Consider the following 27,357-nt stretch of genomic DNA (forward strand, 5'->3'; position numbering starts at 1 on the left):
AGTAGTGGAAGCTGCATGCAGTCCTCAGGGTGAACCAGACGAAGAACTCCAGCTTGTGACCGTGGAGATTACAGATGGACTTCATCATCAGCAGCTTGGACACCATCTACAGGAGAAGAGACATCGGAATAAGTCCAGGAAATAACACTCAATAATTCTATGGACAGTGTGGGATGGAAGAAATCCAGAGAACCACAAGAAATGTTATGGACCTTAACTAAGAGTTGCGGATAGATCCGGCTTACAACCACTAGACTGTTTAACTGTTTGTCTTAGTTCGATTTAAAGAATGTCTACAGCAGCGTTTCCCAGCTCCAGCCTCCAGAACCGCCAACAGTAACACTTTTAAGTTGCAGCCCTGGACAAACACCTGATTCAACTTGTCGAGGGCTCGATGAGTTAGTTTGACAATTGAATCAGTTGCTTTGTACGGCTCTACAACAAAAAATGTGCTCACTGTTGGGGTTACTGGAGGACTGGATTGGGGAACCACTGGTTTAGTCTACAGCACAAGGCCTTTAAGGCCCCATAAAATATGCTTATGCAGCTGTTTGGAATATTCTGTAGAGACCGTATCATAAAAGTTCTTGAGAGGAGACGTCTGCTACACCAGTGATTCCCATATGGTGGATCTCAGCCAATGACAACTGTCATGGGCTAGAGGCTGTGGCTGTTTTCTGTCACTGTGCCGTGTGCTGAGTATTATCCCGCTCATGGCTAGAAGAAATCTATTTTGATCAAACTAAACCTCAAAAAGATAGAATTTTGGGGCATTTTGGCTAACCCTAAACCATTTCCTAAACTGTAACCCAATTCTCTTAACACTGCCTAAATAGTGTCTCACAAACTGCACAAGTCAATCTGACAAATCACTTCAACATCCTGACAAATGCTTGCGTATATCCCCCTAGTACTACTAATTACGCTTCATGGAAGTAATTAGTTTCTCTGTCCCGTCTCGAGCGGGTCATTCGCTTCCCAGAGGTCCCAGCACACGTTACCTAGTGTGTTGGCCCAAGAACGCCAGTCTTAACCACTAAAGTGCTCCCCTTGCAATGTCTGTCGAATCTCTTTCTTGGCTTGCCTCGGCCTCACCTGTTCAGTGCTCTTCTCTCCTGCTATCAACTTTCTGGTCCGCTTCTGGGCGGACATCATAAAAAGACAGACGAGCCGACCCTCTCTGTTAACCGATCCCACGCTCACTGGTGCCACTCCCTTGAAGTCTTCACTTCTCGCCCTCATCTCACGCAGAGCAGGAGACCTTTAGCGCAAGGTCACAACACGACTCAGTGGCCACCTGAATCCACGAACTATCGTCATCGCAACGCTGGCTAAGTATTACAACATCTATAATCTTTGCAGTATGTATGTATCCCACAATTCTAGAAGATTGGAAACCACTAGATGTGCATCCCCATTTTGGTAGTATATTTAAAAGTCTACCTCTCTCACGCTCTATACATCCGTCCCTTTTATAACATTTACTGATATCCAGAATCCAAGAGTTATTAGTTGGACCTACATTTTTATATCTGGTCTTATTCTATTATACCATATCTGAAGACTCTGGCAATTTACCGAGCGCGCTTTGAAGAGCGGGGCGGAAGCAATATACTTGTCCAGTCAAAGAACTGTTGTGGTTTACGTTAAAACGAACTTCTAGTCCACATACTCTTGAATCAATTTCTGCCACACCCAACAAGACACGCCGGCAAAGCAAAACCATCGAGGAGCGCACAGAAATGAAAGAAAAGAAAGAAAGGAGGAGAACCGGGGAGCACAGGAATATGAGAAATACCGAGAAGTGATAAGGGGTTGCATAAAAACCAGACCCGCCAGGCACAGAAAACATATATGGAGAAAGAGAAGGAGTGGAAGGCGGGCGATTTACCTGAGTGAGCAAACTAAAGTGTGAGAAAGAGATGCAGCGACCCACCCGGTGCTTATATAACCCGAGAGCACCTAGAAGTGGAAAAGAGGAAGTTGAGGGGAAGGGGGGATACGAGCACAGAAATTGGGAGAAGAGAAGTGATGGCAAGGGGCGATAACCGAGAGCACAAAATGCGGAGATAGAGAGCGAAGTTGAGTGGGGCAAGGGATAAGCCGAGAGCCCAAGACAGACAAGTTGTTGCTCTCGGTATCCCCCCTTCCACTCACTTCTCTTTCTCCATTTCTGTGCTCTCGGTATCCCCCCTTCCACTCACTTCTCTTTCTCCATTTCTGTGGCTCTCGATGGTTGCCTTTGCAGGCTGTCTGGAGGTGCTGTTGATCAGGATGTGCAGAGCGTTTAACGCTAACACCAACACCATGTTCTTTGATGGCAAGTTTGCTTCCGCCCAGCTCTTCAAAGCCCTCGGTAAGCGTCTCAGATAGGTTAGCCTACCCCTTGTCTGATACAGTATTTAGAATGTATAGAGCTGATACTGTTAACTACTCCAAATGCACACATCATGTTCCACTGAATTGTATATCTAATATTATGATTTTTCTCTGCAGGTTGCGATGACTTGGTCAGTGCCGTGTTTGACCTGGCTAAAGGTCTCTGCCGCCTGCAGCTGACCGATGAGGAGATGGCTCTGTTCAGCGCCGCTGTCCTTCTGTCCCCAGAGCGACCATGGCTGACCGACAGCCAGAAGGTCCGGAAGCTGCAGGAGAAGCTCTTCCTGGCTCTGCAACACAGTCTGCACATGAGCGGGGCCGCCGACGACAAACTAGACCAGGTAGAAGGGATCCAGATTTGTCAGATTTGACTTTGTTGCAGGTTTGGAGAACAAATTTAGCAGGTTAAGAGAATTGGGTTAAGTTTAGGAAAATGGTTAGGGTTAGCCAAAATGCCCCAAAATTCTACTTTTGAGGTTAGTTTGATCAAAACTAGATTTCTTCTAGCCATGAGCGGGAATACTCAGCACACGGCACGATGACAGAACACAGCCCACAGCCTCTAGCCATGACCCAGTTGTCATTGGCTGAGATCCACCATATGGGAATCACTGGTGTAGCAGACGTCTCCTCTCCAAGAACTTTATGATACGGTCCTCTACAGAATATTCCAAACAGCTGCATAAGCATATTTTATGGGGCCTTAAGGCCTTGTGCTGTAGACTAAACCAGTGGTTCCCCAACTCCAGTCCTCCAGTAACCCCAACAGTGCACATTTTTGTTGTAGAGCCGTACAAGCACACCTGATTCAACTTGTCAACTAATCATCGAGCCCTCGACAAGTTGAATCAGGTGTTTGTCCAGGGCTGCAACTAAAATGTGTACTGTTGGSGGTTCTGGAGGACTGGAGCTGGGAAACGCTGCTGTAGACATTCTTTAAATCGAACTAAGACAAACAGTTAAACAGTCTAGTGTTGTAAGCCGGATCTATCCCATGCAACTTAGCTTAAGTCCATACACATTTCATGTGTTCTCTGGATTTCTTCCATCCCACCATGTCCATAAATATTGAGTGTATTTTCCTGACTTATCTCGATGTCCTCTTCTCCTGTAGATGGTGTCCAAGCTGCTGATGATGAAGTCCATCTGTAATCTCCACGTCAACAAGCTGGAGTTCTTCCGTCTGGTTCACCCTGAGACTGCATGCAGCTTCCCACCACTCTATCGGGAAGTGTTCGGGAGTGAGATCTCTCTACCCGACTCTACAAACAGCTCCTAGAGAGAAATATGGAGTGAATGTGTTAGAGGCTTGTTAAGAAAAGTGTGGAGATATGAAAGCGAAAGGGGAGATTGAGCGAGGGATATAAATATTGAACTCAGAAATAACCAGCAGTTAACTAGACAATCCAGGACTTAAAATACTCAGTTTCCCAGCATGCTGTGGCGTTATTCCTCCACTATCCTAGCAGGCCATGCACCTTACACTACAGACTTCACCTTCAGGGTCCTTTTGTACCGTAGCACTTTGGACAAACTAATGGGCAATATGCATATTCTACAGTGTGAACATAGATCTTTTAACATTAGAACATCGATGCTCCCCAACCCCGTCATGAATGTACCTCACTGACAACCACCAATGCACCAGCCAGAACCACACACCGAATGTACGTATTAACACTCTGGGACAGTTTGACTGGTTGAATTAGAATCATTGTAATGCTATGGTTCTACTCAACAGACCCAGGGTTCTTTAATTTATAGTCCCAAAGACACAGTTATCAGTGGTACACATATGTAGACTGCATGTATGTTGGACATGTATGTACTCACCAGCCCCAAGAAACCAAGATTATCATTCAGTTATTTCTCTGTTACAAATGAGGATATAAACATGTATGACATGCCACACTACTTGGTCATGGCCTTATTGGTCAATTATTCTTTATTGATCGTCTGCCTACAGGTTTATAGCAAACTCACAGGATGGTCACACACTCAGACGTAGGCACTTGTTCTGACAGTGTTTGGTGCTGCCCTTTGTAGACTTAAAAAATGCAATGAGAAACCTCAGTCGCTCACCTACTTCCCTTGAGAGAGAGAGAGTCAGGTTTCCATGGCAACACCCACCCCCATAGCAACCCAATGGGGTTACGCAATGTATGTCATTTGACCATTCGGGAGGCTGAACACTCTTTGCATAGTGAACACTGCCAAGGTAGGCAGCCCAATCACACGAAGGCAAAGGAGGGTCTCTAGTAGAATAGCCCAACATTGTCAATGAAACGGACTCTTGCCTCATGAGACCGCGCTGGGTGAAAGAAACAGCAGAAGACAGAACATAAGAAGAGACGAGGACACTTTATGAACTCTGAATAACAAAGAGACTTGAGGAGAACAGCTCCTCTGTGAGAGTCCCTAACCAGCAACATCCAGCCAATAGGAATAGTCTCCCATTCACTAATGCCTTGTCTTTGGGTTACAGTTAAATTGTCTGTGTAAACTCTCTTTGCTGGTTGGATCAACTGTATTATTTTTGTACATTGCTGTTTCCGTGTCATCTACACCTCACCAAATGTCAAAGATCTTTCCTATCCACTATCCCACTGGGCGAGCACAAATCTAAGGATGGCCCGAGCTACCAGCTACCCCCCTGAGTTAGACATAATTTGTATAAGGTTTATGAGTCAGACAGGGCATCTCTTAACCCTTTGAGGAGCATGGACAGACAACATATCCTGATTCTACTTGTTCTTATTGAACTGTAAAGTTCCACAACAGAATACTGAGAATAAGGTTCTATGAACTCACTCCACAAAGGGCTAAAAGTGACTCGTAGCCACTCAGGGAGCTAGCTATGTTCTGTCAGTCTCTACTAGCAGTGTCTTCTACTAGCAGTGTTTTCCTCTCACCTTGCAGCTAAGACAAGACCCATAACCTTGATCACTGTGTACGTAATCTTTGTTTGTGAATGTTACTCACAYAGTGTCAGAGACCTTTCCTCTTTCTCAATATTATAACACAATCTGAATTTTACAAGACACAATCTAAAAAATATACATATTTTTAGAACATGTTATTCTTGGGATTTAATGTTGCTTTTGTTGTGAGTGTTATTTCTGTTGGTCTTTGATCTTTTTCTTTTCCTCCTGTTATGTCATCACATTTTTGTCTTGTAAAATAAGTGATCTATTTTTTTAAAGAAAACCTTAAAAAAAACAGAAACTTTTTTCCCTCTCTATTCCCCGTAAGACAAAATGTACAATAGGTATATTGTCAGTCAAAGAGTAAACAAGTTACTCAGCTCAATGTATATTCTTGTATGTTGGGATACTTTACATGTGCTTTAAAGAATATAATAAAAGTATTTCTTTTGAATATGTGAAGTGTCTGTCTTAAAAATGTTAACTCTCTCATCACACACTTAGTTTAGTTACATAAAAAAGGATAATACCACTTACAGCATACAGAATAGTGGTAATAGTATGGAAACATTATTTGCCTAGATACCCCTTAATTTCAAAATCATATACTTGTTTCCGGGTAATACACCACATACAGTGCATTTGGAAATTATTCAGAACCSTTAATTTTTCCACATTTTGTTACGTTACAGCCTTATTCTAAAATGGATTTAAAAAATAATAATCCCCTCATCAATCTGCACATAATACCCCATAATGACAAAGCAAAGCTGTTCTTTTGACATTTTTGAAAATGTATTAAAAATACAAAACTGAAATATCACATTCACATAAGTATTCAAACCCTTTACTCAGTACTTTGTTGAAGAACCTTTGGTAGTGATTACAGCATCAAGTCAGGGTGGCAGGTAGCCTAGTAGTTGGGCCAGTAACCAAAGGGTTGCTGGATCAAATCCCAGAATCTGTTGTTCTGCCTGGTAGGCCATCATTGTAAATAAGAATTTGTTCTTAACTGACTTGCCTAGTTAAAACATTTGTTTAAGTATTCATGGGTATGACCCTACAAGCTAGGCACACCTGTATTTGGTGAGTTTCTCAAATGTAATCCATTTTAGAATAAGGCTGCAATGTAACAAAATGTGGAAAAAGTCAAGGGGTCTGAATACCTTCCAAATGTACAGTACATTGTGCGTAACCATAGCTACAAGAACAATATCTGAAAGGAACAGATAGACGTCAGTATTATCGTGATGGCTCCCCCTAGCTTTCCAATAAGCTCAGTGGAGTTTCTGCCATATTTCTCTCATGGATCCAGTCCATCCAGATCTGTGAACACTGAAGTGGTAGGAGCTGGATGATAGGGCTAGGGACCAAATGGAACCGGGCCTAAAATCAAATCTATTTGTCACATACACAGTTTACAGCAAGTATAAAAAGTGCAGCCAAATGGTTATGTGCTAGCTCCCTCAACAATGCAGTACGCTAATCAATAATCAACAATAATAACAATGAAAAGAGTTGAGAGTCTTATGTATAAGACATTAGCCTGGTCCCAGATCTGTTTGTGCTTTTACAAACTCCATTGTCATTGTTTTGGCATGCCATTTCCATAAGGAGTTGGCTAGAGAGCAGAGTCAGACTGGGACACGGTTAAGAACACGTCACACTCCTAACTGCAGACGGGGACCTGGATCATTCAGGATGGCACCACATTGTAAAGCGTATCGCGCTGAACAGACATGATTCTCTGCAATAAGAAAAGGTATAACATCAGCACCATACATTTTTGTATATATTCTGCAGCATTGTAAATATTGTACCTCTCTGAATAAGGCTCAAATGTTGCCAAAAGCATTCACGCCTTGGGAAAGGAAAAGGAGCCGACTGGCAAAAATCCATTGTCGTCAGCGGAGCTGTCACTGACTGCCACCCCTGTGGCCCACAGCTAGTCCCTTCACCGATGCCTCCTTTCCTTCTCCGGCAATGCTGTAGGGGGAGGGGATTGGGTAAAGGTGAAAGAAGATTCCCGGTGGCATCCACCTTTTATTCGAAAATACCGGTCCTCTCACAGATCTGCAGATAAAGAAGATGAGATTAGGARAGGAATCGAATGCTTCTGAAATACAATAAGGGCCAGTTTCCTGGACACAGATAATTTCAATAGAGATTTTCAGTCCATGACTAGGTTTAGCCTAATCCGTGTCTGGGAAACTGTCCAGATGTCTTCAAAAATAAATGGCCTGTCATCACATGGGGACATCACTGAAAATCAATCAGAGCAAATAAATTAGGATAGAATATCTTATCCCCTGAGTGTCTATAGGCAAGCAAGCAGGCAGGCAGGCAGGCCTACATAATCTGTGTCCACCAGAGCTGTTGCCAGTGAATTTAATGTTAATTTCTCTACAATAAACTGCTTCCAACATCGTTTTAGAGAATTTGGCGGTACCTCCAACAGGCCTCACAACCACAGACCACGTGTAACCACGCCAGTTCATGGGGGGGTGCTGAGAAGTATTTTTGTCTATAATAAAGCCCTTTTGTGGGGAAAAACTCTATCTGATTGGCTGTGCCTGGCCCCCCCAGGCCAATTTATGGTTGCACCCCTGCCCAGCCATGTGAATTCGATAAATTAGGGCCTTATGAATTTATTTCAATTGACTGATTCCTTATGTGAACTGTAACTCAGTAAAATATTTGAAATTGTTGCGTTTATATTTTTGTTCAGTATAGCAGAAGCTACTATGCCTTGCAGGAAGTAGACTGGTTGCCAGGCAAGTTCCACTCGCAAAGGAAAACTAGCTTGAAGGAGAGTATGATCCACTGTTGAGGACTAAACTCCACCGTGAAGGAAGTTTAGTCCGCTGCGGAGAAAACGACGCAGAAGAKAAATTTAAGCGAGCTATTCCTATAATCAAACGTTCAGCAATTATTTAAAAGCAACTTGCACGTAAAGAAAGAAGCTTATATCCTGCATCAAAAATGTCAGTCGCAGGCTTCAAGAAACAATTTTACAAAGCAAGCCAGGTCAGTGAACAACTTTTTACTTCGGCTAAAGTTATATTGTATGTTAGCTAGCTAAGTTAGCTGGATAGCTAGCGACGTTGGCTATATTGCACAAGTAATGCTAACTAGTTAAATGTGCCTTTTGACAAGGAAATATCTGACCCAAATGTTTTATTTATTGGCTAAATTATTTAACTTTTACATTTGTTTAATGGCTAACTTCAGTGGCCTGAAAAGTCCTCGCAAAGTTAAATCTGCATAGCTCCAGTGAGTTGGCTATACTAGTAGCTGGCTAGCTGTCAGTTCAGCACATAACGTTACTTTGTCGTGTCGTAATGAGATTGACACATTGTTTCAATTTACTATAAAAACAGTGTTTGAAAACAGCGCCATTGTTTCGGTGTGTCATAACAAATTCTTCTATGCAAACATAAACAAACTAACGTTAGTGAGTTTCGTATCAGAACGTTAAATAACTCACTTTAAATACTCCCCCCCCCTCTCTCTTTCTCTGAGTTTAGCAAAACATTTTCTTCCTTGGAGGAATGGATAAAGCGGTGTAGACTAGAGGGGAATTAATCTAGCTGTATGTGATAAACCCTTTTAATTTGAGCTCAACCAATCAGTTATTTTTTGTCAGGATGATCTCATTTCATGGACATTGTATTACGATAACACATAGTACCAGTCAAAAGTTTGGACAACTACTCATTCCAGGGTTTTTCTTCTTTAAAATAAAAAAAATATGTTTTTTTACATTGTAGAATAACTGTGATGACATCAAAACTATGAAAAAACACACATGGAATCATGTAGTAACCAGAAAAGTATGAAACAAATCAAAATATATTTCTGATTCTTCAAAATAGCCACCCTTTTCCTTGACAGCTCTGCACACTCTTGGCATTCTCTCAACCAGCTTCATGAGGTAGTCACCTGGAATGCATGTCAATTAACAGGTGTGCCTTGTTAAAAAAWAATATTTGTGGAATTTCTTTCCTTAATGTGTTTGAGCCAATCAGTTGTGTTTTTTTTCATTGAATGAGCAGGTGTGTCAACTTGACTGGTACTGTATATAAGTATCTGTAGTTTGACCTATCTGTACCGCCTTCATTGTCATAGCAATGGATCAATGTCATGAATAACAAMACAGAATGCACCTCTGAAGTTACTCTCACTTGTCCGCTTGTTAGGAGGGACGCAGGGAAGGTTTGGTGCTTCTGGGAGGGAGATGGACATTCCATTCCCTCCAGTGCCACCACACTGGTCTCTTCCTTTCCCCCTCTCCCATTCCCTTCACCTGTCCATCTTCATGAAGTGATATGTGTTTGGAGTGATTGTGCCAATTTGCAGATGAGTCCATGATTGATGGTTCCATGGCTAGGCCTACCAGCCATGGCAGGTGTATTCCTCACTCACACACTGATTAGCACCTACTCGCCGGATACAAACATGCTTATTACCTTTATGTGGAATGTATCTCCTGTTTAGGAGGTACTTAACTTAACAGGTGTAAAATAAATGTTTGAAACTATATTCCTTACATACTGGTCTTGGGGGAAAGACTGTTGGGAGGTTCTCTTCTGCAATGTTCAACCAATCCAGTAAATGTGAAGGAGGAGTTGAGATAAGTGTCGCCTTGTTAACGTCCAAAAGCGGATGTCGCTTCACAGGCTATATTTTTTTCATATCCCCTGAAAACCGGAGGCTAGGAAGTACTAGTGGTGTAACACAAATAAAAGGGTTGTTATTGCATTGGATGGATCTGAGATACATTATTGCCTTTGCAGATACTAATACAATCTGCATTTGGCCACAAGTGAAGTAGTTACAGAACAGGTTGTAAGTAGTCCTAAGGAAGTCATCTGACAGCTTTGAGAGGCCAATTTTTAACAGTTTCTATTTGATCTTTAGTAGTAAATGCTCTCGAGGCCTCCATAATTAGTGATGTAACACAGTGTGTTGTGTGTGAACTGAAATGGCCTGACTGTCCCACTCACCTCACTACTATAGAATAGTCTGACTGGTTTTTGGGTAAATGGGCACGAAGGCACCTAGTAGGCAAGGCCTAGTCACTCTCAAACCCCTGTCATTAAATATCTCTGGGAGAAATGAGGGTGTGGGTGTCTGAGTGTACTGACCCTTTTTATGAGGCCATCTGCTATGTTATAGGGGCCTGTTTTGGAAATAGGTCAGTCTGTTGGTGTGTTGTTCACACAGCTGTGAGTGATTGTTGGGTGAGTTGTTCTCCTGGCTCTGGTGTGCTTTGGAATCCTGGCAATGTTGCAGTAGTGCCCAAACCGGATTCCTGGGTTGTTATTAAGCCAGGAGAACAGACTCGGTCAACAGCCTGCAGGTAAACACACACTCACTTCCTCACATGGGATCATCTAATGGGTTGTTCCACTAATTTGGGGACTTTTTTGAGAAGTGTTAAAAAAAGAGCACATGTTCAACTTCATAAACACATTTTCCCATCTCGAGGTTAAATAAATAAATAAAATAGGGATGCACGATATATCGGTGAACATATCGGAATCGGCCGATATTAGCTTAAAAATGCCTACATCGGTATCGGCCCGATGTATAGTTTAACGCCGATTTGCAAAATCGATGTCAAAGCTGACATGCATACCTGTAGGTACAATACGCAACGTAAAATTTTGCGCTACACTTGCAACACAGTATTCCTAACCTACCCCACAATGTCTGCTGTGTGGATCGAGCAGTCATTTAAAAGAGTAAGAACATTTTTCCTCTGGAATAGTGTTCAATACACACAGGTTGACAATAAATGTGGCTCAATTCACAGTTGTTTCAGAGTCCCGCAATAAGAGCTACAATGCTAATGTTCTCTGGGTGTCACTGAGTAGACTGATACCCTGTGTCATTGATCCACAATCCATAGGTAAGGCTGTACAGTGAAATATGTATGCCCCCAATGCAATTCTAAAGTATAATACATCCAGTGTGATTGTCTTTTGTTGATTTTATATAACATTCCAACCTTGTTTAGCATAATCTATTCAATTATGCCATAATTCTACTATTTGTATTCATTTGCATCACTGTCAATTACATACTTTTATTTTGAAGGCTAACTGCAAAGTCTGCTATTGTGGCTAATCCTTATTGTGGTTAGCTTCACATAGATGGTTCTGACCAGCATTAATCAAATAAGAACTGTCTTATAAATGAGGGTTATTTTAGATGATGACACCTAGCTATATAGTTAGCTAGCTAACTATAGCTACTGAAACAGATTGTTTTGCTATGTTTTTGGGGAAGAACATTGTTTGCATCCATGAGCTCGCCAGCTTTTTTTTATGACCAGGACTGTAGGTACGTGGGAAAACTTTACCAGCATCATAGAATACGTATCAATGAATCATTGTGACATATGAAATACGAGTGATAGTGTAATCAATGTGTAATAACTACGTAAAAAATCTATGAACCCGTTAAATTGTGATGTGCAGTCATATTCAGGTMCTGATTGGTCAACAAGCTTATTTCACACGCAAAGACCCAAACTGCGTTCCATAGAAATCCTGGTTGAGAATGAAACGACTAAACAAATTAACAACGAAATAGCACAGCAAGTAAGTGAAAGAAATAGGTTTTGATAATGTTTTACTGGTAATGGGGACATGCATAAATGCCAACAAAATAACTTTTTGGTCAGGTGTGTGTGTGTGTGTGTGTGTGTGTGTGTGTGTGTGTGTGTGTGTGTGTGTGTGTGTGTGTGTGTGTGTGTGTGTGACCTTAACTAGGCAAGTCAGTTAAGAACAAATTCTTATTTCCAATGACGACCAAACCCAGATGACACTGGGCCAATTGTGCGCCGCCTTATGAGACTCCCAATCACGGCCGGATATGATACCGCCTGGATTCAAACCAGGGACTGTAGTGATGCCTCTTGCGCTGAGATGCAGTACCTTAGACCTGCGCCCGCGTGTGTGTGCGTGTGTGTGTGTTAACACTTTAACTGTTCTAGAATGCTTAAAAGGCAGCTCAAATTTTTTATATCRGTATTGTTTTTTTGGGGCAAGGAAAATATTGGTATCTGCTAAAAATGTAATATCGGTGCATCACAAAAAAAATGACTATAGTAATTGCCAACTAAAGAGGGTTGAAGATTTATTCTTAAAGCAGCCATGAATCCCCTTGTAACAGGGGGAATGGAAGCATGTTGTGTGCAACAGGGAGTGGCAATTGAATGCAAGCTTCACCCTAAAAATGAAATGAACATTTCTAGCCTGTCTGAGTAACAGGTTGACGTGTTGACACAGTTTTCCACCAGAAAAATGCCAAAAAGAGTAGAACCATCTGAACTGCTTTTACTCTGATTTGTCTTTTCTATTTTTATTTTTCAAATGTTTCAAAAAAAATCTAATCATAAGGAATGGTTTTAACATATTGAAACCAAAGTTCAGTTTACGTAACAGGGTTGACCTTAAAATGAGGGACAGATGTAAAATGAATCACTAATCACATGAAATAAAAGAGAAATCTTCAGAAATCACTGTCAAAGCAACAAAATAACTAGGACTTTACAGTAACCAGGTTTCCATCCAACCTTTTTATGTGAGTAAAATACATGACAGCCCTGATGGAAACAGCAAATTTGTCGGTAAACTTTCCAAATGTTGACAACTTTACGCTCGACAAGGTGGGATCTTTTTATTTGTAAAATTAAGTATGCAAGAAATTATGGTAAAAATGCCTTTTATGAGTAAATATTGTTATAATAACCATATGTTGTGTGGTCCTCCCACTATGACTCGGTAAAGCATGCAGTTTATTAGGCTACAGATGAAATGTTATGATGAACTTCACAGCGTGCTGAAAGTGCACGGTGACGAGCTTGATGCTGCTTTACATTAAATATTGAGGGTCTTATTCTGCTGACATAATGATCGATGCTTGGCTGCCGTTTGACAAATAAAAAGGATCTTGGTCTTTTGTCTGAAATAGGAATCTCATCATGTAGCCTAGGTAGCCAGCACTGTATCTGCCAGCTGTTGGTTAGAGCGCACGCGCAAAGACCAGAGTGGGCTCATTCGCTATACATACAATGAATAATTTGTATATAACAAGTTGAAAACGCGATGAAAACCCATTTAACTTGTATTCAATGATTCGGTACATGGGAATTTAACCGCAAAACTTATTTTTATGTGCACCACGTCATCAAGCTCAGCGTTTTATCCACAAATAAGTCAATTTGATAAACTCATCTCTGGTGGGAAAAGGAGGCATGAGGACTGCAACACGTGTTGTTCATCTTGCTACTTGGGCAATAAAATCAGTGGCCTTTTCAATTGCTACATCTTGAACCGCTGATGGGATACTGCCACATTTTAATGAACCGCTGATGGGATACTGCCACATTTTAATGCACAGAAAGGAAAAACTCGTATGAACACACACACCAGAGAGACATGTTGATTACATGAACACAAACGCCACAAATATATTCCCACTCCCAGGCAGGCCCACCTCCTAGTTATGTCATGTAGCATAATGAGGACTACAGCTGTCAGTAGCTGGTCCTCATCATGTACCTCTTTTATAGAATATTAGCTCCTGCACCTAAAATATAAACAGTACCAGCACCAAAATGAGTACCGGAACTTATTTCAGTCCAAGTCGAGCACTGACAAGAAGTAATCAGGTAGGCCTATTTTATGTTTCCACAAGATCAGAACATGACATTTCTCCCTTTTCACGTGAGTGGTTTTTGAAAGGGAGAGAGCTGGAAAGATTTTTCAAATACATTGAGGAACTATTGTCTTTCTTAATGGATGTAAAAACAGACTTTGTTTTGAGGTGAAGATAACAACATTATTTTGAGAAGCTCCACAGGTCATTAGTGGTGGTGCGTTAAGCCAATCAGAAATACTATCAGATCCACAAATGGGCACATTTACATGCCTACATTAGCGTGCAGACCAGGTAGCCTATAGGCTTACTTTTAAGCTTAATCAACATTGACAGGAGCGCTCCAAACAAAAGACAATGACTAAATTGAATTGAAGAAACTCCTAAATGGTATGAAATAAACCAAAACTTGTTTCTCACAAGTGTTGCATTTGGTTGTGCGCTATGCAAACAATTTGTCCACTCCACAATGAGAACGGTAAAAGGAATAATAATATATTGAAGGCATTAACAGAAATTACCGTAACCAAACAAACATTGAAGATTACAAATTATAGGAATTAACGGTAAATGTACTACTGGTGATATATGTAATGGGGAGTTGATATACACTTAACAATCAAACGCAAACAATTCACACAATGAAGTTATGAAAACAATAAATGTGCACCAATTGGCGGGAGAGAAGGCATTCTGGAGAGAGAAGTGCATTGTGAATCTGGGCGCTGCATGGTCAATCCGACATCTGCATTGGCCATGCAGCATTTATGGTGATACGGCCTCTGCAGAAGTCAGGGCATTCATACTTCTTGCGCTCCACGGAGCAGCGCAAAGCTGTTGTGAAGGAAGTTTTCAAGGAAATTAATGTGTTTATACAGGATGATTTGGCCTCTGCATGCCTCCGGAGGCCTCACAATTGGTCATACCCTCCATATGGATCCACTGGCCACATTTTCACATCAAGCATAAATTGGCTTTTAGTCTAGGCCTCCGCAATGGATTAGTTCACTGAGATAGGCGTGTGTGTGTATGTATGTGTGTATATATATATATATATATCTCACACACACACACACACACTATCGTTCAAAAGTTTGGGGTCACTTAGAAATGTCCTTGTTTTTGAAAGAAAAGGTTCTTTTTTTCTCAATTTAAAATAACATCACTCCCTTCACAGAACAGTGCAAACTGGCTCTAACGAGAATGGACAGAGGAGTGGGAGGCCCTGGTGCACAACTGAGCAAAGGGACAAGTACATTAGAAGGCCAGCATCCCAGAGTCGCCTCTTCACTGTTGACATTGAGACTGGTGTTTTGCAGGTACTATTTAATGAAGCTGCCAGTTGAGGACTTGTGAGGTGTCTGTTTCTCAAACTAGATACTAATGTACTTGTCCTCTTGCTCAGTTGTGCACCGGGGCCTCCCACTCTTTCTATTCTGGTTAGAGCCAGTTTGCACAGTTCAGTGAAGGGAGTAGTACACAGCGTTGTACGAGATCTTCAGTTTCTTGGCAATTTCTCGCATGGAATAGCCTTAATTTCTCAGAAGAAGAATAGACTGACGAGTTTCAGTAGACATTTCTTTGTTTCTGGCCATTTTGAGCCTGTAATCGAACCCACAAATGCTGATGCTCCAGAAACTCAACTAGTCTAAAGAATGCCAGTTTTATTGCTTTAAACAGCACAACCGTTTTCAGCTGTGCTAACATAATTGCAAAAGGGTTTTCTAATGATCAATTAGCATTTTTAAAGTAATAAACTTGGATTAGCTAACACAACGTGCCCTTGGAACACAGGAGTGATGGTTGCTGATAATGGGCCTCTGTACGCCTATGTAGATATTCCATTAAAAATCAGCCGTTTCCAGCTACAATAGTCATTTACAACATTAACAATGTCTACACTGTATTTCTGATCAATTTGATGTTAATGGTAAAAAATGTGATTTTTCTTTAAAAAACAATGACATTTCTAAGTGACCCCAAACGTTTGAACGGTAATATATATTAACACTGCAAAAAAAAGAATCGTCCACTCACTGTCAACTGCGTTTATTTTCAGCAAACGTAACGTGTAAATATTTGTATGAACATAACAAGATTAATCAACTGAGACATAAACTGAACAAGTTCCACAGACTAACAGAAATGTAATGTGTCCCTGAACAAAGGGGGGGGGGGGGTCAAAATCAAAAGTAAGTCAGTATCTGGTGTGGCCATCAGCTGCATTTAAGTTCTGCAGTACATCTCCTCCTCATGGACTGCACCAATATTGTTGCCCCAGTAGGACTGAGGGGGTGGGTATTACACACAATATAGCCTATTGCGCACTGATCAGTTTAAATTTAATTGGTATGGTTGGCAACGGGCTTGATGTGTAGTTGAATCAGGTGTGTAAAACTGCTGGTATGGAGCAAAAGCCTGCACACACTGTGGGTCTCCATGACTTAAAGAACACTGTTATAAAGATGGCTAACCCATCTGCTGTATTCATGTAGTGACATACAGTGCATTCGGAAGGTATTCAGACCACTTGCCTTTTTCCACGTTACGTTACAGCCTTATTCTAAAATGAATTAAATATACACAATACACCATAATGACAAATGACAAAATAAAAAAACATACCTTATTTACTTAAGTATTCAGACACTTTGCTATGAGACTCGAAATTGAGTTCAGGTGCACCCTGTTTCCATTGATCATTCTTGATGTTTCTACAACTTCATTGGAGTCCGCCTGTGGAAAGATTCAATTGATTGAACATGATTTGGAAAACAACACACCTGTCTATATAAGGTCCCACAGTTGACAGTGCATGTCAGAGAAAAAAACCAAGCCATGAGGTTGAAGGAATTGTCCATCGAACTCAGAGACAGGATTGTGTCAAGGAACAGATCTGGAGAAGGATACCAATTATTTTTTTTGCAGCATTGAAGGTCCCCAAGAACATAGTGGCCTCCATCAGTCTTAAATGGAAGAAGTTTGGAACCACCAAGACTCTTTCTAGAGCTGGCCGCCCGGCCAAACTGAGCAATGGGGGTTGAATGGCCTTGGTCAGGGGTGTGATCATGAACCCAATGGTCATTCTGACAGAGCTCCAGGGTTTGTCTGTGGAGATGGGAGAACCTTCTAGAAGGACAACCATCTCTGCAGCACTCCAACAATCAGGCCTTCATGGTAGTGGCCAGACGGAAGCCACTCCTTAGTAAAAGGCATATGACGGCCCGCTTGGAGTTTGCCAAAAGGTGCCTTAAGATCTGTTAGACCATGATAAACAAGATTCTCTGGTCTGATGAAACCAAGGTTAAACTCTTTGGCCTGAATGTCAAGCGTCACGTCTCGAGGAAACCTGCTACCATCCCTAAGGTGAAGCATTGTGGTGGCAACATCATGCAGTGGGGATGTTTTTCTGCGGCAGGGACTGGGAGACCAATGCAGGATCGAGGGGAAAGATGTACGGAGCAAAGTACAGAGATCCTTGATGAAAACCTGCTCAGGACCTCCTACTGGGGCAAAGGTTCACCTTCCAACAGGACAACGACCCTAAGCACACAAACAACACAACACAGGAGTGTCTTCGGGACAAGTCTCTGAATGCCCTTGGCCCAGCCAGAGCCCGGACTTGAACCCGATCTAACATTCCTGGAGAGACCTGAAAAAAGCTGTGCAGTGACACTCCCCATCCAACCTGACAGAGTTTGAGAGGATCTGCAGAGAAGAATGGGAGAAACTCCCCAAATAACTCCCCAAATCGCAAAAMAATTCTCAATCCTGTTTTTGCTTTGTCATTAGGGGGTATTGAGGGGGGGGAAACAATTTTTTTATCGATTTTAGAATAAGGCTGTAACGTAACAAAATGTGGAAAAAGTCAAGGAGTCTGAATTCTTTCCGAATGCACTGTATAGCCTAGGCCCTGAAGATAGCTGCACTGAGTCACATGTTGAACAAATAGGCTCTACAATGAGTCTGTTTTGATGACCTGCCAATAAACCCAATGCTTCTGGTTCTTGTTTGCGTGCGAGTCCCTCTCTGTGAAAAAGTGTTCCTGTCTGTGACTGCGTTTGTAACTGTATAAAAGGAAACTGTCTGTGGTTAGGTCTTCTCTGCTGATACAGGGCTAACCAGAGTAGAGCTGCTACAGAGGAAGTGCTACTGTTCTGTCTGAATTAGGAACGGCTTTGTTGTGATGGAAAAGTCATGTCCTGTGCAGAATACATGTAAAAGACTTGAACTTATTATTCTCCTTCTGCCTGGTCCTTTTGTAGATGGTCAGTGAGAAGGTCGGAGGTGCAGAGGGAACCAAGCTGGATGAAGACTTCAAAGATCTGGAGAAGGTAAGTGATCTCTCCCCAACGCAAAAAAACATACACTCCTATTAACCTAAGATTGGATTTTCCTATCGATCCATTTTGTCAGAGTAGATTATACATTCGCTGTCTCTCCTTCTTCACTTCCCCACAGAGGGCAGATGTGACCAGTAAAGCGGTGGTGGATGTCATCTCTAAAACATCGGAGTACCTGCAGCCCAACCCAGCGTCCAGGGCCAAGCTGACCATGCTGAACACGGTGTCTAAGATGCGGGGCCAGGTGAAGAGCCCTGGCTACCCCCAGGCTGAAGGGCTTCTGGGGGAGAGCATGGCCAAGTTCGGACGAGAGATTGGAGAGGACACCAACTTTGGTAAGAAAGAGATTGATTTCATAAACTACCATAAGTTTTATTTTACCAGAATACTGAATTCCAGGTGCGTTTGTGTGTGAAGTAGGGACCACGTACTCGACAGAAGAACCTTGTTCTTTATTGTGGCCGGTGAGGGGATTGTGTGCCCATTCTCATGTAACAGTCTTTGTCCTGTAGGTGGYGCCCTGGTGGACGTGGGCGAGTCCATGAAGAGGCTGGCTGAGGTCAAAGATTCCCTGGACATCGATGTCAAACAGAACTTTATCGATCCACTGCAGGCCGTTGTCGACAAGGACATCAAAGACATCCAGGTAGAGACCTAGAATGAGATGAATAAGGGATTCTCAACTCTCCCTCAACGTTACACATTTTATTTTCTAACCCTTCACAATCAACTAATGGAGGACTCTCTCCTCCCTCCTCAGCACCATCTGAAGAAGTTGGAAGGCAGGCGTCTGGACTACGATTATAAGAAGAAACGCCAGGGGAAGATCCCAGACGAGGAGCTGAGATCAGCCCTGGAGAAGTTCCACGAGTCCAAAGAGATGGCAGAGAGCTCCATGCACAACCTGCTGGAGACTGATGTGAGACATACCTCAGGGGTCAAGGGTTAGAGTTGAGGGATCTGGGGAATAATGCCAGAGAYGGACAGCAACAATCAATCTCATTTTATTTGTATGGTGCTTCTTACAAATGAATTAGTCGCAAAGTGCTTACTTTCACAGCAACAAATGGGCTTAAACTCATCGAAAGCAAGTAGAAACAACAGTAGCAAGGAAAATCTCTTTAGTTAAGAAGGAAGAGGCTTTTTTCCATTGGTTRGCTGGGTAGAAATTCAGGCTTCATACTCCCAAACCATAATACCCAGTAGGGGCTTCAACATCTGTTATCATTGGCATTGGCATTAGTAGTAGCACTGGCGCTAGCATTGGCAACAACGTTAGCATTAGCGTTGATGAGTATTTCAGGACCAGTATGCAGTCAGCTTGCCACGACTCCATAGCTAGTGAGTGGAACAGTTATGTAATGTCACAATGTGTAATAGGTGACGATTCTAGTTTTCCACTATGACTCTGCAACCTAAGAACGTGCCAAACCAGTCTTAGTTGGCCTGTCTCTGGTAATGACCTTTTATTTCATCAGATGAGGGGACTGAGTACAACATGTGTTAGTGCCATGTTAATCAGAAACAAAGCAGTTTCGAGAGTCGTTAAATTGACCTCGGGGTGGTAAGGGTGGGAAGAGAGAACAGAAGTGTAAATTAACCATAGTAATGCGCGTTTCTAGTCCAGCTCCCCTGGTAATGGCGTTTCTAGTTCCAGTCCCCTGGGTAATGGCGTTCTAGTCCAGTCCCCTGGTAATGGGCGTTTCTAGTCCATGTCCCCCTGGTAATGGTGTTCTAGTCAGTCCCCCTGGTAATGCGTTTCTAGTCCAGCCCCCTGGTAATGGCGTTTCTAGTCCAGTCCCTGGTAAATGGCGTTTCTAGTCAGTCCCCCTGGTAATGCGCGTTCTAGTCCAGTCCCCTGGTAATGGCGTTTCTAGTCCAGTCCCCTGGTAATGGCGTTTCTAGTCCAGTCCCCTGGTAATGGCGTTTCTAGTCCAGTCCCCCTGGTAAGCGTTTCTAGTCCAGTCCCCTGGTAATGGCGTTCTAGTCCAGCCTCCCTGTATGGCGTTCTAGTCCACCCCCTGGTAATGGCGTTTCTAGTCCAGTCCCCCTGGTAATGGCGTTTCTAGTCCAGCCCCCCTGGTAATGGCGTTTCTAGTCCAGTCCCCTGTATTGATGAATCTGACTGGTCACTGTGCTTGTCTCTAGGTAGAGCAGGTGAGTCAGATGGCTTCTCTGGTCGATCACAACTGCAGTATCACAAACAAGGCTGTGCAGATTCTGGAGGAGCTGACGGACAAACTCCGAGACAGGTAGGTCAGAGGTGTGTGTGTGTGTGTGTGTGTGTGTGTGTGTGTGTGGTGTGTGTGTGTGTGTGTGGTGTGTGGTGTTGTGTGTGTGTGTGGTGTGTGTGTGTGTGTGTGTGTGTGTGTGTGTGTGTGTGTGTGTGTGTGTGTGTGGACTTCTACAATTCAGTTGAAGCTGTTTGTGTTGGTTGTCGTTGTGTGTATTTGTGTGTATTTACGTGTGACTGATTCATCCCCTCTGCTGTGTGTATCAGGGTGAACGAGGCCCAGTCTCGCCCCAGGCGTGAGTACACTCCTAAACCCAAAGCCTCCTTTGACTACGAAGAGCAGGAGCATTCAAATGGAGAGTACTCCCCCTCTGCCAACCCCCCTTCATACTCCTCAGGTAAGACTGGCCCTTAGCTGTGTGTGTGTTTCTGTATGTATCTATCTATTGTAGTCTTGTCTCACCAGCCCAAAACTGATCTTTCTCTATGCTGTCTCTTATACACATCTAGATGTGTATAAGAGACAGGTATGTATCTATCTATTGTAGTCTTGTCTCACCAGCCCAAAACTGATCTTTCTCTATGTATAAATCCCCCCCCCCCCCCCCCCCCCCCCCCCCCCCCCCCCCCCCCCCCCCGTAGACGTCACGTCCTTCCACAGAACACGGTCCATGAAGAACAGTCGACACTGTGAGTGTGAGTCTGTGATTGAGGGTGAAAGAGTGGCAATTAACATGGTACTTAATCGACTCACTTCATTCCAGGAGAGTTTTACTAACATGGAATGGTGTGTGTGGGAAGCTTTAACCCCTTACTCACTTCACTTCATTGTTGCAGCAATTCTGGCATTTTTTCTCTGCAATTTCATGGTATCTAATTGGTAGTTAGTCTTGTCCCATCGCTGCAACTCCCATACGACTCGGGAGAGGCGACGATCGAGATCCATGCGTCCTCCGAAACACGACCCTGCCAAGCCGCACTGCTTCTTGACACAATGCCCGCTTTACCCGGAAGCCAGCCGCACCAATTTGTCGGAGGAAACACCATACACCTGGCGACCGTRTCAACATGCATGCGCCCGGCCTGCTACAGGAGTTGCTAGAGCGTGATGGGACAAGGACATCCCGGCCGGCCAAACCCTCCCCTAACCTGGACGACACTGGGCCAATTGTGCTCCGCCGCATGAGTCTCCCGGTTGCAGCCGGCTGCGACTCAGCCATGAGATCAAACTTGGGTCTGTAGTGACGCTTCTAGCACTGCGATGCAGTACCTTAGACCTCTGCGCCCCACGGGAGTCAATTCTGACATTTTGCATGGCAAAATTAGAGAAAAAAATCTAATTACTTGCGAAAATATGCTGACGAGCGAAAAAGTTTGTTGACGTGTGGCTTGATTGAACCATATTATGCGGTAAATGTGCAGTAATTGGTTGATTTTGCTGTGATTTGACTGTTTAATTGCGGAACTAGTGCAGTGATTGGTCAAATTTGCAAGCCCTCGCATAATATGCGAGAATTGTTGATTTCTCCCCAAAAAATTGCGATAACAGAATCCTGGAATCCTGGGGGGACTAAACTAACCCCGCACACTGGATCTGGTAACAGGTAACGTCTCCCTTCAACCCTGTGAGCCCAGCGGTTTGGACGTTTATGAAGTGTTCTGGTCCCTTTCCTGCCTCTCACTTATCTAAACTCTGGAAGTGGTTCTGGTTTGAAAAGCAAAGCTGCTGAATCCGTTTCAGAAGAATGTCAAATGAAAGTTTATTTTCTCTTTCCCTCTTCAACACATTCCTCCCCCTTCCTTCTCCCCAGCCTCTGAGCCGTGTGCTAAGGCCCTGTATGACTTCGAGCCGGAGAACGAGGGTGAGCTGGGCTTCTGCGAGGGCGACATCATCATGCTGACCAACCGCATCGACGAGAACTGGTTGGAGGGCATTATCCGCGGCCAATCAGGATTCTTCCCCAACAACTATGTGGAAGTGGTGGTGCCCCTGTAACACTGACAGAACATGAGGAGCGGGAGGGAGGGATGAGGAGCGGGAGGGAGGGATGAGGAGCGGAAGGGAGGGATGAGGAGAGGAGGGAGGACAGCGGTAGGTGACGGGGGGCATCTCAAAAGTCTAAAATGACTTCCTCCTGTTGATGATCACTGATCTAAATAAAGCAGGACAAGGAAATATCAGTGTAAGAAAATAAAATGAGGTCACCTTAGATAGATTAAAATTCACCTAAAGATGGATGGATAGAAAAAGTGGGAGGAAGATGTTGATGGAAAGGTTAGTACAAGGAAGGTGTATCTTCGTTTTCATTCTCTTTACACTTTCTACACTACACCTCCCTTACCGGGACGTATGGAGATGGGGTTACTAGAGGAGATGTTTGTCATTATGGGTGACCTGTACCCATGAACACTACCAGATGTGTGCTTTAAGCAGACCTAGAAAAAGAACTGCAACAAATTGCCTTGAAATTGTTACCTTTAATCACCTATTTACCTTATTGCCCTTAATTCTAGGGAAAATGGTTAAATATGTTTTGTTCTTCCACAATTGTGAATCTTTGCATGAAATTCTGGTTAATTTTAATGCACACTCTTTTTATATAAAAACACAAAATCCATACACACCAATTATTTTCCTCCCTGGTATGGAGAGTTAGATAGATCTTGGCTTTAGCTGTCCTATGCTGCCCTCTGGTGGTCTAAGCCTGTTATATCTTCAGGAGTAGGATGAAATTGCCCTTAGACTGATCTAAGATAAGTTTAGTATGTTTCCCACTTATGGTTAAGGTTAGGATGTACGGACTGTAAGCTGATCCTAGAACTGTGCCCAGGCGCTTGTCCTGCATGGACATCAGTACTGATTTTTGTTTAWTTTATGGTCCTTTTTCTAATCCATCCCATACCTGGTAAATGTGATTGTTCAGCTTTTCTCTGGGTCTAAACTTACGTGAAGAGTTGGCCTGTTTGCTTACCTGTTTCTACTAAAGCCAACGTCGCCATTTCCTTGGCAAGGCAAATATATGTTGTTGGAAACAGTTGGCCACCTAGGCTAGTAAATAACTGTAGTGAATGGTTTTGTCTGTTGGCATACACACAGCTCTGCAGCCCAATTATACTATGTCTCTAAACACTATAACACTATCTATAACACTATCTCTGTTTAGTACTGTTACAGCTGCAAGGCTGCCTTTCATTGACTGGGAAGATCTCAATTGCTTTCTCCTCGTCTCCTACTCAAACCCATTGGATGAGAAATCCAGCCGGTCTGTCCCCTCTGACCTTTTCTTGAGATCTTCCTTTTGTCTGCTATACCCCTTTGCCTTCCTCTTCTCTGTCTCTCTCTTATTTTTGCTAACTCTTATATGGTCAAAAGATCAAAAAGGAAAACTTTCCATTGCCCACCCAAGTGCTTTGTTCTGTTTGTGTTGTGTTCTAACTTAGATTTGAAGCCATCTGCTCCTTCTGGCTTAACCCCGTGTGCCTGAGGGCTGAAGCCAAAGTAACAGTGTAGAGTGACCTACTATTATTCACTTGCTACAGTCAGTTTGCATACAGTGTGTTAGTGGTGCTTGGATCAGCTGTTTTAACACCCGCAATTGCTAATAACCCATCCGCCTGACTATGTCATAAAGTGAACGTCCGAGGCCCAACCCTAAACCGCAAATATAGAAAATGCACTATAGGCTAGTCAAAGACTGCAGGAATATTGTTTGGGACAGAGGGTGCGGGGATTTTTTTTGCCTTATTTAGACATGTTTCTGCTTATGATTTCTGACATTTTGGTAGGCTATTTGTTAGTCAACTTGTCTATAATTATATACATACAGCTTCTCTTCTGTCATATGTTGCCCTAGAAGACTAACTAAACCCTTGCATTCTAGAATGTCATAAATCAATAGAATGAATGCTTCAATCTAGTTGACATCGATAAAGTTTCACAGAGCAAAAACRTTTAGCGATTGGGGAGAAAATGCAATAACAGAACATATATATTTTTTACGGTTTTATGTGCAAGATTCCCAAATTACATCAGTTTGACTAGGAAATAGAAAGCTGTGAACGACCTAACATGTTTTTGATAAGGTTTCAGTTCGGCTTGGATGCAAATTTTGTGGTTTGAAATTGTAGCAGGCATATTCTCTCAAGATGCTGGAAAAAAAGAAATCATTTCTCCAGTCCTGTTCCCAAGTCCACATTTTTTCTACATTTAGTGTATAATTTTACTGCAAGACATGCTTAATTCTGCAGGAGTTCATATTAAGTATGAGAGGTTAAAGACCTGCATACAGTCAGTGTCCAGATTTCAGTTTCAATTTAACCCATCTAAACAGTAGGCTACAGTTCCCTTGACGTGCCATAGGCCTATTTGAAGGCCGTCTTGGCTGACAATTTTTTTTTCGTGCCTCACAATCATCACATGTATAAACTCTCAGCAATTTAATGGGTATTTACCAACGTTTTCGGAATCACTGTGCCTTCCTCCTACCCTTAGGTGATGGCAAAACGTTGGTAAATACCCATTAAATTGCTGGGAGTTTATACATGGAGTGTGCAACTTTATTTTGATAGTTTATAGTTTATTCGCCGTTAGTCAGTTTTTTAATTCCCAATCATCACATAACATAGCTGCCACTATCCTCTTTTACTGCTTCACCACATCTTTCCCAAACAGGACTTTTCTGGCCCTCTCTTCTCTTTATTTTCAACTCTCCTTTCGTAGCTTTTCTCTTATTGAAACTCCAACATTGTCCTTTTTGCCTCCATGGAGTGACTTTTTTTCTGCCTGTTCCTAAAAGTGATTGGTGTGTAGGCTATTTGCCGCGCGTACAGGTAGGCCCTAAAGTTTAGGCTTATGCACTAATGCCAGATAGCCTAAGATAATGAAAGAAATACCTCAATGTAGCCTAAAGATAAAAATTGCACAAGAATGATACATTTATGGATTTTTTTAAGGTATTATTTTCTCTTTATTCAACCCACCTGCCTACAACCTGCCCTTCATCCACACAATATTTAATGGCCCCAAACCCATCCCTTCAGAGGATATAACCACAGGGACTGTGTGTTCGATCCAACCCGCTGCCAAAAGGGGATTTGAAAGAAGGGTCGTTTCCCACCCATGGTGTGGGTGGGAGAGAGAGGAAATAGTACTGTATATGACCATGGATTTTATTAGTCTTTCTGAGTGTTTCAATTCCAGCTACGCCTTTTTACCCAGAGCCTCAGAACTGTGATGAGCCCTACTCACAGCCGATAACTGTCTATCCTCGTTATCTAGTTGCTACACTCCTTCACGGCACCCGTGGAATTGTATCCAGAACAGACGCATTTTTTTTATGTCGAAATAGGCACAGGACAGCTTTACCCTACCCCCACTCACTGGCTATCTGCCCCAATTCCGCTGCCCCCTCGCCTCCTACCCCTCTCACACCTGCCCCTGTTCTCCTCCCATTTTCATCCCTAAACCCCCTTCCGACATCTCTTAATCCACCCCCTCAAACACTGTCTCTCAAAGATCACTACATAACCCCCCCCCCATCTCCCTCTCCACTACTACCCTCCACTCCTTCCCTAGAACATGCAGCTCTACCAAAAAAAACTAATATCCTATGTGCATAAACTAAACGCGTTCCTCCTAACTTAATGTTTACATGTCTCTTGGGCTATATTTGTTGTGTTAACATGGTTTGGGTTTTAGTGCCTCTGTAGGTGATTAATGTTTAGGTTCAGGTGTGGGTTACCACGTCCCATTAGCCTAAATAAAAGGAACTAGGCAGGCAGGGGGAAAGGAGCTCCAGTTGTCTTAAGTACCTTGTTTACCGGTGTCTATGAGTAATGTAACAAAGGGCTCAGTACCTTGTTTACCGGTGTCTATGAGTAATGTAACAAAGGGCTCAGTACCTTGTTTACCGGTGTCTATGAGTAATGTAACAAAGGGCTCAGATCAAGCATGTCCGTTTTTGCGGACTGGTGTCGTTGTCTTCAACTATTCTAATGCCGTTGGTGACAATCTATTTATGTTTTTCACACTACATTCGAAGATGGGTATTTCTACCAAATCCCACAGGAGTATCATATTATTTTGATATTACGAGTATTATCTTACTTAATAATAGCTTTATTTTAATATACAGAATCATTTTGTGAAGTGTCCATTGTAAATTGCTCGTTGCCTGCATGTGTCTATAGGTTATGCGTCTTGCTTCAGCGATGATGCCTTATTTTGAGGCTCCGTGTTTTTACGCTGTCCGTGGATCGAGGTTTGAACCAAGGCAGGATTATCTTTATGTGGATTCTCTTTTATCTTTGTATTGTCATGTATTGTATATTTTTGCGACGATGTAAATGAGGAATGTTGTCTGATCGCTTCTTAAATAAATATGAAGGAAAGTGAAGTGGCCCTCCGTCTGCTGGATGTGTCTTCAGGGGGGGATGTGAATGATACCTTCATTTACATATAAATTACAATTTCCAGAAAAGTCTCTCGCATATTCATTCTTTCATTGTAGTTGTCTATTGCACACCCATTTTCATTTACATGCTCCTTTAGGTAGCTAAAATTAATAGGACAATCTAATCAGTGGTTTCAAAAACAAGTCAGTTGTCAAAAATACATTGATCTGTCAGGCTTTGAAATACATTTCCAAGCAGGTGTGTTAGAATATTCAAGCAATAGATGTCACAACCAATCACTCACCCTACTGAAGAAGCCTAACTGAATCAATCAACGCAAACTGCACAATAAACCACATGACATCTCCTATACTGACTGACACGTCCATCATAAGGACTTGCACAACAGCCAGTT

At 42.7% G+C, this 27,357-nt stretch overlaps 2 protein-coding genes across 7 annotated transcripts in view; both read left to right on the plus strand.

Annotated features, from left to right (window-relative positions):
* LOC111956882 (nuclear receptor ROR-beta) overlaps window positions 1–5,759 on the plus strand; it is a 30,212-nt gene extending 24,453 nt beyond the window's left edge. For both annotated transcript variants that reach the window (XM_023977580.2, XM_023977579.2), the window contains 3 exons: window positions 2,249–2,356; window positions 2,497–2,720; window positions 3,494–5,759. In XM_023977580.2, coding sequence (XP_023833348.1) covers window positions 2,249–2,356; window positions 2,497–2,720; window positions 3,494–3,658 — 497 coding nt within the window. In that variant the 3' untranslated portion in view covers window positions 3,659–5,759. The remainder of the gene's footprint in view (window positions 1–2,248; window positions 2,357–2,496; window positions 2,721–3,493) is intronic.
* Window positions 5,760–7,952: 2,193 nt separating this feature from the next.
* On the plus strand, window positions 7,953–27,031 carry LOC111956938 (endophilin-A2). Of its 5 annotated transcripts, XR_011474637.1 has the most exons (10): window positions 7,953–8,330; window positions 18,239–18,307; window positions 18,435–18,651; window positions 18,829–18,962; window positions 19,077–19,235; window positions 20,465–20,568; window positions 20,817–20,947; window positions 21,192–21,245; window positions 22,361–26,349; window positions 26,441–27,031. XR_011474637.1 is itself a non-coding variant. In XM_023977648.3 (9 exons), exons 1-9 carry the CDS (start codon window positions 8,286–8,288, stop codon window positions 22,543–22,545), a joined length of 1,098 nt encoding a protein of 365 aa, XP_023833416.1. In that variant the 5' UTR covers window positions 7,953–8,285; the 3' UTR covers window positions 22,546–27,031. The 5 variants fall into 5 exon arrangements, 4 of the variants coding, with proteins under 4 accessions (XP_023833416.1, XP_023833417.1, XP_023833419.1 ...); XM_023977648.3 differs by having other exon boundaries at window positions 22,361–27,031; XM_023977649.3 differs by having other exon boundaries at window positions 21,192–21,239; window positions 22,361–27,031.
* Window positions 27,032–27,357: the final 326 nt, after the last annotated feature.

This window comes from Salvelinus sp. IW2-2015, linkage group LG32 (assembly GCF_002910315.2).
Source record: "Salvelinus sp. IW2-2015 linkage group LG32, ASM291031v2, whole genome shotgun sequence".
In the NCBI taxonomy this organism is placed as follows: domain Eukaryota; kingdom Metazoa; phylum Chordata; class Actinopteri; order Salmoniformes; family Salmonidae; genus Salvelinus; species Salvelinus sp. IW2-2015.